The sequence below is a fragment of the Enhydra lutris genome, unplaced genomic scaffold (assembly GCF_002288905.1).
Source record: "Enhydra lutris kenyoni isolate GAN:26980312 unplaced genomic scaffold, ASM228890v2 scaffoldscaffold7, whole genome shotgun sequence".
NCBI classification, from domain to species: domain Eukaryota; kingdom Metazoa; phylum Chordata; class Mammalia; order Carnivora; family Mustelidae; genus Enhydra; species Enhydra lutris.
In genome coordinates, this window is record NW_019154091.1 from 39900499 (window position 1) to 39913001 (window position 12503).

Genomic DNA, 12503 nt, shown 5'->3' on the forward strand with positions numbered 1-12503 from the left:
CCGGTGCTGTGCTGAGCGAGCCCACTGCACTCTTTCCCACGACCAGGAGCGACTGACAGGTGGGGAAGGAGGAGAGAGCCGGAAAGGGAGGAGAGACGGTGCTGGTCACCGGGGTTGCCCTCAGAAGGAATCAGAACTCCAGGATTCCATAAATAAAGGAAAACAAGAAAGGAGCAAATGGGAACCAAGTTCACCCCCGTCACCCTCCGTGACATGCGCACCACACGCCCACAGCCCCACCCTCCCGTACCCACCTTCAACCCTCTCTCTTCCCTCACTCAGACATCAGACTCAATACTAGAAAGTTTCTCATAAACATGCCCATTGCTGGAGCCGTTGAAAGCCCTGGGGTTTTTGTTGTTAGGCACACAGGGGTTGGACTGGTTCCCTATACAGATGTCTTTCTGGAAACGGCCTGGCACAGCCCCGTGAAGGGCCGAGACCACCGGCTTGTTGGTGACAAGGGCGCGGAAGTCTGGCCTGGCTTTCGGCGCCCCCGCCCCCGTGGGCTGCCTGAAGAAGTAGGATTTGCTGCCGTGGAGCAAGCACTGGTCGTCCCCGAAAGTGGGGATGAAAGGGTTCTGCGTGACCCGGTCGGGGTAGAGCGACTTGCTGAGCATGTAGCCACCGCCGGGGTTGTTGTGGTGGTGGTGTCCGGCAGCGGGCACTGAGGACTTGTTGTTGGCAAAGGTGCTCTCACCGGCTGGCATCTCAAACATGTGGGCGTAGGGGCTGCCGTCCAGGAAGCGGCCCTTGTCTTTCAGGCTCACGCTGCGTGGGGCCAAGGCGGCTTCCTCCTTCTGCAGGTCCACGAACGTGTCGTACGAGTGCTGCCGGCGCAGCTTGTTCCGGGTCTTCTTCTGGGCCTTGGAGTTGGTCGGGCTCTGGGGGTACTTGGCGCTGGGGGCGTTGGACGGCACCGCCACGGGGGCGGCCGGCTGGTCCAGCTCCTGCAGGGAGTTGTCCTCGCTGATGTCATACAGATTCCCTGCTTTCTTGCAAGCCTCGCACCGGATGCACGCCTGCCGGCCCGAGTTCTGCCCGCTCACTGTCGTGGGGTAGTTGTGCAGCTTGGAGGGGCAGCTGCGGCAGAAGTTGCCCCCGGAGCGGTCCTCCCAGTCCACGTTGGTCAGGTTCTTCTCCCAGGGAGCCGGGACCCCGCCGACCACGCCGTGTTTGTCGCCCGCCCCGTGCTTGAGGTGAGACCTGTTGGTGCAGGGCCCACCTCCGCTGACCGAGTCACGCTTGAAGTCGTCGCTCTGCTCCTTGTAGATGTCCGTCAGGTCCACATGCTCCCAGTGCGGGGAGTTCTCCTTGGTGCGGAACTGGTCCAAGTAGAAGTCCCGGAGCCCTTCCTTGTCCCTGAAGTAGCGCTTGTGGTCAGGGGAGCGGGGGGCCCGGCGGCGGTAGGCCAACTCGATCTCGTCGAACTCCCGGCGGGACTTGGCCGAGGCCGGCCGCTTCTTCAGGCTGTCCTTGTATTGCTGCTTACGCCTCTTGGCAGCGTTGCCCTCGATGTTTCCGTAGGTGACCGTGTGGGTGGAGATGTCGGACACGTCTGAGCGGATCAGGTCATCGTGCCCGCTGTAGCGGTCGCTCTTGAACGAGAATTTGCCGTACAGGTCGCTCAGCTGGCTGTGTTTGGAGGAGGGGAGGCCAATGTCCAGGGGCTTCTTGCTGATGGACCGTGGCTGTGTGGTGAAGGGCGGGTTGTCACAGTCGTAGAGCCCGTCGATGGAGCTGGCGCTGCCGATGCTGTGGGGCCGGTGGTGGTGGTGATAGTGGTCTTGGTACACATTGCTGTCCTTCAGCTGCAGGTTACCAAACGTTCTCTCCACCTCGCTGATGTAGTCGCTGAAGAGGTTCTCCTCGCACGGCGGGTTGTTGTAGGACTTGCAGTCGGAGTGCGTGAAGCTGCGGCGGTGCTCGGAGATGTCGTAGACGGACGACTCGCGTCGGATGAAGTCCAGGGCGCTCTGGGGGGAGCCGTTCACGCCGGACAGGTTGGCCATGTTCTTAGCCGTGCGGAGCAGGCGCAGGATGTTGGAGTGTGTGTTGTTCATGGTCGCGGTGGGGGAGTTCATCACGGACTGGCGCTCCTCGATCGCCACTCCATGGATGCAGCTGTAGATACCCTGGAGCGGGAAGAGGAGGAGATGGGTCAGGTCTCCACGGACAACGCTCATCCCCCCGCCCCACTACCATCTGTCTTGCTGGAGAAGAAAAGTCAGGGAGAGCATGAAACAGTCTTAGTATACTCATAGTATACTCATAGGCTGACAGGGCTAGAAGCTCGCCCGAGTTGTCATCTGAATTGGGCGAGTTTCCTATCATGAGCTGAGCTTCGTGGCCTGGCTCTCCAAGAGGGGACACGGCCACTCTAGGTGACTTGAGCAAATAGACTGGAATCAGAAGACATGACATTCTACACTGTCACTCCGCCATTGACTTGCATTGATTTTCCTTCCTAGGCCTAAGTTTCTGCATCTTAAAAATGAGGTCGTGATAGCAACAGACGGCAAAAATTACCATCAGCTGCCTGGAAATCGACAGCCATGTGCCATGGGCATCAGGGCTGTTCTGTCCTGGCTGGCCACCCTGGCTGCCTGAACAGCACAGGGGAGTTCAGAGCTCACAAGAGCCACTCTTTTCTAGTTCTGACAAATTTTGAGTGCCTTTTAGGGTTTTGGTCACCAAAGAATGTCTGAGAGGTTCTCTTCTTGAGCTAAGCACGAACCAAATTCACAGAGAGTCAGAGAGCCCTGGGGTCAAAGAAGGATTTTTCTCCCGCTGTGGCCTACATCGTGGGAGGGCAGAACTGGGACAGATATCAAGTACTGAATAGGAATAAATAATTCCCTTGTTCTCCTTAGGTCCTGGTTTCCTTCTAATACTTTCTCACTCCCTTAATCTTATCATACATAATTAATATAGTGACAAATTAGTATTGATTGAGAACTCCTTGGTGCAGCTCTGTGTACGAGGCCTTGAGGAACACCGTCCAGGTCCCAAGTCAAGCTAGGCTGCTAATGTCTTGCTCTCTGCCTTGACAAGCAGACACACTTGGAACTTTTCTCCCTGGCAAGGAAATATGTGACGGGGAGGTCATTTGAATTGGGTCTTTGAAACAAAGGGGAGTGATCTGGAAGGGAAGTTGCCCTGGTAGATGGGGAGGAGAGCAGAGAAGATCAGAACGGAGAACTGCAGCTAAGTGGGAAAGAAGAGAGGTTTAGGTGAGGTGAGCCTCGCCGTCCCAGAGGGCAGTAGCGAGACCCGAGACCTTCAAGGTAAAGTTACTCTCCTTGCTTTCTAACCCTTTTTGATTACAGCCAAGGGAAAGTGCTGAGAGTTTTTCCTCTACAAAGGCCTTAATTGTGCTGTAGGCCTATAAATGGGATTTCTATTACAGGCCACCAACTCCCACTGCTTCTGCCAGCACCCTATCTGGGACCTTAGAAAGGACTGCACCGTGGAGCAATGTGGCTCAGGGACCACACGTTCCTTCTTCCTGCTTACTTACTGAACGGCTTGAATCAGCTCACAGCCAGAGAGGAAACTGTTCTCTATCACTAAAATACTATAGGAAATGATGGAAAGATAGAACAACTTAATGAGAAATCCATTCTCTTACATAACTCTATTAGAGCCGAAGTTAGTTATATTTGAAATCTAGACCTCTATTCTAAAAGGATATCTGAGGTCACGTCTCATGAATGAATCCTGTTATGCCCGAGTTTTCATGTCCGAGAGACCACCAAGGAGCCAAGCACTGATGCAATCACACGAGGGTTTATTTGACAAGCTTAAGCTTGGGCCCAAGTATACCCGACACAGCGGAGCAGGGACTTGGACCCTGAGCCAGATTACAGTCAGAGTTTTTAAAGGCAGAGAAGGGGTGGACTCGGCGGTGGGTGAGGACAAAGGGGGTTATGGATGATGTAAGTCTCTAAGGAATTTTGGAAGTGAGGTCTCCAGGACCTTGAGGGGCTAGCTGTTATCTGAGGAGAAGGTTATTCATTACCTATAATAAAAATCTTCTTGTGAGACCCTTTAGATGTATATCAGTGGGTCATATACTAGGGAATGATTCTCGACACTATCTTGGAGGTTTAGAGATAAAGTTTCCTAAAGGAATTGTTAAAGTAGACTTACAGGATTCTGGTTGGACCTGTCGGGGTAGGGGGTGGGTCAGGCTAGGATTGTCCTTAGCAAAATCTCAAGGTAAGGGCAGTTAAGTCCCCAGGGGAGAGCCACTCTGTCTGTTTCAAGGGCTTGTCAATAGGTGAGGAATTTGAATGATTTTCTTCTCCCTCTGTTTCCCAAATCAGCTAAACTTGAGGTGGGATGGCCTTAATTTTCTCGGCCTCCACAAATCCCATAACCTTATTGACGAAATTAAAAGAGGCCTGCTTCCCCATACCGTCCCCCTGTGATCCTCTGTTCATATTTAAAACTGAATTCCGGATCCTCACTTTGGACTTGAAACTTAGAAAAGACCTAAATAAAGAACACCTTAAGAGTTATACTCGTGTTCCAATTAAGGAAGTTTCTGGAATGTAAATTTCTCATGGATCAGTACTTACTTCTGAAGGTTCTGTAAAGCTCTTTAACCCCCCACAACTCACACATGGTTAAAACAGCATGAACAGTGGAACTACCAATAATATATCTTTGTATGTCAGAATAAGAGAGATACATTACATTTCACTATTTGAATAGAGATGTGATTTTTAAAAAAAAGATTAAACGATTAATACATCCCATACAGAATTAACTAATGGTGATGGAAGGCATTTGGTAGAAGGCCAAATTTTTCATTTTGATTGATCTGTCAGTTCTTATTGGGAACCAAATGCCCAAACCGCACACACAAAGCTGCTCCTTGAAGGAAAAATAATATCACCTGTTTTTTGTTTTGTTTTATTTTTGAGCCACCTGAAATTTTATCACTCGACCCCTTGGGGAAACGTACATGATGTAGTTTCTGGCTTTAGCTGCACAAGATTGGAGTTAGTGCCCGCCTGGGTCTCCCTGCTTTGCACAGTGCTAGACTAAGCCGTACTTCCCAAGCTCCCAGCACCTCCATCAAACCACTTACTCTGCTGATGGAGAAGACCATGCCAGGTTTGCCAGAACAGACACCCATAAAGCAGTGCCGGAACTGCCAATAGAACAGGTGTTCGCAGATGAAGGTGATGAGACTGAGAGCCATGGCCGCCCCCAACATGTAGAAGACGCCTGCCATGTTGTCAATGTCCAGCTGGCTGCTCATGACCTCATTCTTTTCGTTGTGGCAAATGCCAGTGAGCCAGAGAGCTTCCAGCTCCTCCATCTCCCCTGGACACATGGCAGAAAGGAAAGCAAAAGAGAAGACAGAAGAGCAGAGAAAGGGGACAAGAAGGGGTATTAAGGAAGAAAGAGAAAAACATGAGAGAGAAGGAGACATGGAAAAAGAAAATTAATAAAGTTCTCAGTAATTTTATTAATATCACTATATATTAACTCATCCATGTATTCGAAAAGTATTCAGTGACAGCTCAGTGTGGGTACTGCAGTGACACAAAGATATGAGGCATTACCCCTGCTTTCCATTATCTATCCAGTGGCAACTGGTATATAAATAATTAATAGGACTAGCAACATGCAGGTAACAGGGGTTCAAATTCAGGAGACTAATTTTGTGGATGGGGTGGCCAGTGGGTTTTCATGAGGAAGGTAGGACTTCAGAGGGACAGAATGAATGGGTGAATTTTAATTTAACTTGCATGAAAAGGCACTCCAGGTGGCAGAAATGGCACAAGCAATGGGAAAACACGAGGTTTGTTTGGGAAAGACAGGCAGAACAGCTCAGCCAGAGTGAAAGGAGGCAAAGGAAGCTGAACAAAAAAGGTTGAAGCAAGATTGCTGAGGGCTTGAGTATCAGACTGAGTAAGCATTTGTATTTTATTTTTAAGATATTAAGAAATAACATTAATTAAACACGAGATTCAGAACATTGCTCTTGAAAATATGCAAATCAGATGGGGCTGGGGCAGGAGGGACAGAAAGAGATAAGCAGGGAGACTGACTGTCTCCCCACGGACCCTCACACTTACTGATCTCTTGTTGCCGAGGGAAACAGAAATGTTAAGACTGAAGGGGAAGAAGCTTGAATCAAATGAGACCATCAAATTCAGACCTGCCTCCTTGTAACACCACTTAGAGAAGCTTTGATTAATTCGATTCATGCCGGGGACAATAACCTTTATCCACTTCACTGGATACAAGGAGTTAGCAAGGCAGAAACCTTAGACAAAAGGAAAATGAAGGAATCCACGTGCCCTAGAATGCATCTGATTCTAGGCAAACAAAATTCTGAAAATCTCATGAAGTAAACTGCCTGTTTTAATAATTCCAGTTCAGCTAAAAATTTGAACTTTGCGTAAACTGACTGGAGCTTTGGCAACTTCTCCTGGTCATCTCTACTGCTGCCCTTCCTCACTGACAGAGGCTCTGTTATTGCCTTTGAGTGAGAGCTACATGAGAATTTCAGAAGCCCTCATACCAACATAGCCTGTTAGCACTCCAGCTAGAATCCCCTCGTCTTTTCAGTGTTAACCAAATCACTTTTCACTCATTGCTTTGATCAAACTATGATTTTCCTAACTAGTGGAACAACCAACTTCACCTGGATCTGAAAATCCAGCTGTGTTCTTCTGCCTCTCATCTCATCCCTAACAGCGAAGGTTCTATAGATATAATTTAGAGAACTGCCCGGCTGATGGCCTGTGCGGCCAAGCAGAGTCAGGCTGTTCCTGCATAACTGGATTTGCTTCTGGGAGGCTAACAGTAAGAGTAGGTACTCCAGGCAACAAAGTGAAGAGGGTCGCAGAAGACATGAGTATAACGGAAGTACCACCTTACACCAGTTAGAATGGCCAAAATTAATAAGACAAGAAACAATCTGTGTTGGAGAGGATGTGGAGAAAGGGGAACCCTCTTACACTGTTGGTGGGAATGCAAGTCGCTGCAGCCACTTTGGAAAACAGTGTGGAGATTCCTTAAGAAATTAAAAATAGAGCTACCCTATGACCCTGCAATTGCACTGTTGGGTATTTGCCCCAAAGATACAGATATAGTGAAAAGAAGGGCCATTTGTATCCCAGTGTTCATAGCAGCAATGGCCACAGTCACCAAACTGTGGAAAGAACCAAGATGCCCTTCCACGGACAAATGGATAAGGAAGATGTGGTTCATTTACACTATGGAGTATTGTGCCTCCATCAGAAAGGATGAATACACAACTTTTATATCAACATGGATGGGACTGGAAGAGATTATGCTGAGTGAAATAAGTCAAGCAGAGAGAGTCAATTATCATATGGTTTCACTTATTTGTGGAGCATAAGAAATAACATGGAGGACATGGGGAGATGGAGAGGAGAAGGGAGTTGAGGGAAATTGAAGGGGGAGATGAACCATGAGAGACTATGGACTCTGAAAAACAATCTGAGGGTTTTGAAGGGGCGGAGGGTGGGAAGTTGGGCCAGCCTGGTGGTGGGTATTGTGAAGGGCACATGTTGCATGGAGCACTGGGTGTGGTGCATAAACAATGTACTTTTCTAGTACACTGAAAAGTAATTAAAAAAATAAAAAATTAAAAAAAAAAGAAGGTGGAGATGAGATTTTTTTCCAAAGCAAGCTGGCTACTCAGTCTCCTCCCAGGATGACACTGGGGAGTACCTTATGAGTGTTGGCCTCAGAGGACCCTGTCCCCAATTTCTGCCTCTTCTAGCTGAAAGAGCAAGATGGGAGAGAGGGACGGATGGATAAATGGCCACAAGTATATTTCTGTGCCATTTCTCTGGACCCAGAAAAAGCAGAGACCTTTTTGAAGGCCTATCCACTGCTCTGGCCACATGTGTCTATACTAGCTTCTCTTACTTTATCCCTAAAGTTTAATCATACCCCGTGATTCTGACACATACCTCCTTGACCAAGTACTCTAATCCTTTCTCCTAAATTTCACCCAGTTATAGGTTGAATTGCATCCCTGTCCAACACCTCCCCTCCTCATGCCAAATTCCTCTGTTGGAAGTCCTCATCTCCAATCCCTTGAAATGTGACTTTATTTGGAAATGAGGTAATTGCAGACAGAATTAGTTAAGAGGAGGTCATCCTGGAGGAGGTGGGCCCCTAATCCAATATAATTAGCATCCTTAAAAATGGCATCAATCAGGAACACACAGGTAGAGACAGGCAGCAGGCACATAGGGAAAATGCTATGCAGACATGAAGGCAGAGATGGGGTGATGTGTCTGCAAGTGCAGGAATGCTCATAGTTGCCAGCAAACCACCACGAGCTGGGGGAGAGGCATGGAACAGATTCTCCCTTGAGGCCCTCAGAAGGAACCAATGCTGACGCTTAGACTTCTGCCTCTGGAACGGTGAGCCAAATTTCTATCACTGAAGTCACTCAGCTGTGGTACTTTGGCAGTCTTAGGATACTCATACCTATCCCCCAAGTTACTTTTCTGGAAAGGCTAGGGTTACAGGTGTGGAGAAGAAAGAAGGGTCAGTGTTTTGGACTGGCTATCAGAAGAGCCGCCATCTTTGACTCACCATCTCCGAACAACTGCAGAATAGCAAGGTCCACCTGGCGCTTCCAGCCAGAATCTTTTTGGATGGCAATGCCGTAACCAGTGGAAGCAAAGACCTTTCCACTGCCAATGGTCACCAGCTTGCAGCCTTCATCTCTGCCGGCCATGTAGTTCAGCACTGCTGCATCATAGATGAAGGCATCCAGTTTCCTGTGCAAAACAGAAGCAAACAAACAATCCGGTGGAGGAATTTTAGTAAAAACTACCTATGCGGCCATTAATATGAAGCAGTAGGGTTCCAGCAAGCGATGGGGAGAACCCATTCAAAGTGAGGCTCGAGTTGGAACTCAGCCAGAATCTAAAGCCTAAATCCCAGACCGTTCTTTATGTGATTTCAGGTTGAAAGGAGGAGTTCTTTTCCTCCCACTGGGAACGATGAGAATGTAAGTTGGGCCTGAGCCAACTCATAAGCTGTGTCTGAAAGGAGAAGGAGTAAAAAGGAATCAATAAAAATAATAACCAAAATAATGAAAAGTAACCATCACGATGATAACAACAAATAGCATGGGTTAGATTTATATAACATTTTTCATTTCTCAGTTCATTACAGTCCAGAGTGGGGATAAGTGTAGGTGTATGTGTTTCAATAGCTGTGCAATGCTATTTTTGTGGTCAGAAAGGTTTCAATATTCTGTTTTGCAGCACAAGGAAAGAAAGGAGCATTCTGTGTGGTAGCAGCACAGGCTTGTTAAGAGCAAATGTGCGCAACTACAGGAGAACCCAACGTATAGAAGCATCCAGACCTCTCAAGTTCCGAACATCTAGGAATCTCATTTTATATAGTGTACTTTCCAAGGAAGGAATATGCAGGGAAGGGAGTACAACTAGGGGTAGCAGCAAGAAGGCCTGGACCAATATTTCAAACCAACATTTAAACACATCAAAAGTAGAGAAAGAAATTCAGATACAGCCATATAGGTAGGTAATATAGAGAGGTCTGCAAGAAAGAAAAACATGCGTCCTCCCTTTCACATTTACAAGGTAAGTTAGCTTTATTCCTCCTTGAGGAAAAATAAGCCCTTTCTGGTATGATAAGATACAAAACATTTTCCAAAAAGCCCATAAGTACCCGATAGAAAAGTGGCACACCAAAAAAACCCCAAAAGCTGGGCAAAAGATTGACAACTGTGGATATACCCAGGGGCCAGACGACCTACCACGGTGGTCCCATGCCCAAGCTCAAATCCCGTCTCCTGATACCTCCTGTGATTTTATGGTGATAAGACAGTCTAACAGTATTTAAGTAAACAGGCATCTGGGTGGCTTTTCCAGAACTGGAGCCACTGGGATGTCCAAGTGTGGCTAGTCATCATACAACACAGGAAATCAGTTACAAGACCCCTTTACCCCTAAGTCCCAACATCTATGATGCTCAATTATCTGTCTTATTCCACAGCTGTGGCTTCGAGAGGCCAAATGAATAAAGGGACCAATGTGGCTGGGATTATGCAAGCCCACATATCTGCAGTTTGTGAGCTCCTTTTAACAAATACTTTCTAGAGGATAAAGCTGGATCAAAGAACACCAACAAAAACTGGAACTGGAGATCCGTCAACACATTCTCACTGCTTGTTGTCTAAAAACCTTCACCCTTTTCTTCTTTCACTTCTCCCTTATCCACAAGACCCCAAAATCATTCATTTTCACCTTCTGGTCAACAGCTCTTCATTTCATGTGTAATACATGAACCTTAGCCTTGACTCGTCCCTTCTACTTTTATGGCCATTTCATTCCTGTTTCATGGTTACATTAATGCAAGTAGAATATAATTTGTAAAACAAAAATACATAGAAGTATATGATAGCATAGGAATCTTTGTGTACTGGCCTGAATTATATTGTCAAATTCAACTTGGAAATCCATGGAAAGCAAATGCAGTCTTCTTTGGTTTAACTTTGGCACCCAAGCACAATATATCTGATTCAGTGTACATTTAATAAATGTGAGAAACACATCAAAGACTCTGAGCTTGGAAGCAGTTCTTACCCTGTTTTCAGGGAGAGCAATGCATCATCTACACCCCTCTGGTTGAACTTTCCCATGTAGGCATGCATTTCTGCGTAGTTATTGCGAATATTCCTCTCTGTGCTGCCATTGGGCACAGTCCCAAAGCGAAAAGGGGGTGAGAAGTCATTAGGTCTCTGGAACTGGAGAGAGAGAAAGAGAGTGAGAGGCAGAGGGAGAGAGAGAGAGAGAAAGGAAGAAAATGCTTCAGAAAATGTGAAGAGATATTAAGTTAGCATTCGTGGATTTATAGGGAAGGGACCCGGCTACAGTTCACCAAATACATCGGCCCTCACTCAGGAACAGCAGATGCTAACTGAAAGAGGACTTCAACTTGATTTAATACATATCGTTGAGGGCTTTCTAGCAGCCCAACCCTGGGTTTAATATATAACCTTTACGTGTTCCATTTACGCATACTGCTCAATACCAGTGATGATGGGAGTACAGAGCTTAACTGCAGTGGGTTAGTCACCCTTATACCTGAGAACTGTGTAAAACATGTTTCCAGGCCTCTAATTTAAGGGCCTGAATACACTGTCATTGCACCATTGGAAGCTATAGGACTTCAGTGGGATAAGCTACAATGTACTCCCAAAAATAATTTGTTGGGTATCAAATATATTTTGCTAAAAAATTTTCTCTTGACCTCCCTCGATGCGTTAAAAGCCCATTATGTATTCTACAAAAGTTGTAGAATAAATTGCAAAATCAAATACAATTTTAATTATGTTCCTTCCCTTAAGAACTGGGAATGGATCTCCAGTGCCCAGCATAACAAAGTGAAATCTCTTAGATTTTTCACCCCTATGACATCAAGCTTTATTTCTGGTATTGCCCTGCAATGAGTAAGTCTGTACATTGCTTCCTGAACAAATAATTTATTCATTTGTATCATCATGGCCTCAAATAGTCTGTCCCCTCAGCATGAACTCACTTTTCTCTTGAGGCCAATTCATGTCTTCATCTCAAAAAGTAACTCAAAGCAGTTTCTTCAGGACACCTTCTGAGTTCTTTCTTCCATCAAGTCTACCCAAAAGGACTTGATGTTCTTAGTTTCTATCACACTACAAATGCAATTACGCACTAAATGAGCTGGCTAGATTCTGAGAGCTAGTCTCTGCTACAGTCATTAAGAGGTTGAGCTTAGATTGAGAAAGATATAAGTTGAAGATCAGCTCCATCACTTACTACTGTGTGACCCTGGGCAAATAACATGAACTCTCTGTGCATCATTTCCTCATTTGCAAGAGGAAGGCAATAATGTCTATTTTTCAAGGCTGTTATGTGGATTAAAGGATATAATGTCTAAGAAGTGCCTGCCATAGCACCTTGCATGCAGTGAGTCCACAATACAGACCCTTTCTATTATTTTTAACTCGTGTCTGTATTGTGCATTCCCCAGTAGCTTCCCTCTCCAACCCTCCCATTCTGTTAGTACAGCTGTGATGCGACAGATCAGAGTAAAGCTGCCCTACCTTGGCATAGGAAAGACAATGGAGACATGTAAAGTCCTCTTGGTTTCAATACTATACCATTGACTTTGGAGATGTATTTTAAACTCCAACCTGCAAACTTAAGAATACTCTGGTCCTCTGGACTTGTGTGGGATTACAGACATTCTCCTTTTACTTTTCCTTGACCTGGAAAGCTCAGGAGCTTCTCAGAATATGGGGATTTCATAAACCACAAAATATCACAGCACCCGGAGCCACAAATGCCATCTTCAGGGCTCAGAGCTGGCCATAGTCAAAAGCAGTCATGCAGTAGTGTTAGGCGATCTGTGATGCATCAAAAGACCACTACTTTCCTGACTCAAAGGCTCCCAGTCTGACTTATCATGCTACTTTTTGCCATTAA

The 12503-nt window shown here is 46.5% G+C and overlaps 1 protein-coding gene across 1 annotated transcript in view; it reads right to left on the bottom strand.

Moving 5' to 3' along the window:
• Window positions 1-278: 278 nt before the first annotated feature.
• The window catches only part of LOC111142166 (glutamate ionotropic receptor NMDA type subunit 2B), a 463533-nt gene continuing 451308 nt past the window's right edge, over window positions 279-12503 (bottom strand). Inside the window, exons 11-14 of the mRNA XM_022495165.1 lie at window positions 10626-10786; window positions 8602-8789; window positions 5099-5337; window positions 279-2135 (exon numbers count right to left, since the gene is read on the bottom strand). Of these exons, the coding sequence (XP_022350873.1) occupies window positions 279-2135; window positions 5099-5337; window positions 8602-8789; window positions 10626-10786 (2445 nt within the window). The remainder of the gene's footprint in view (window positions 2136-5098; window positions 5338-8601; window positions 8790-10625; window positions 10787-12503) is intronic.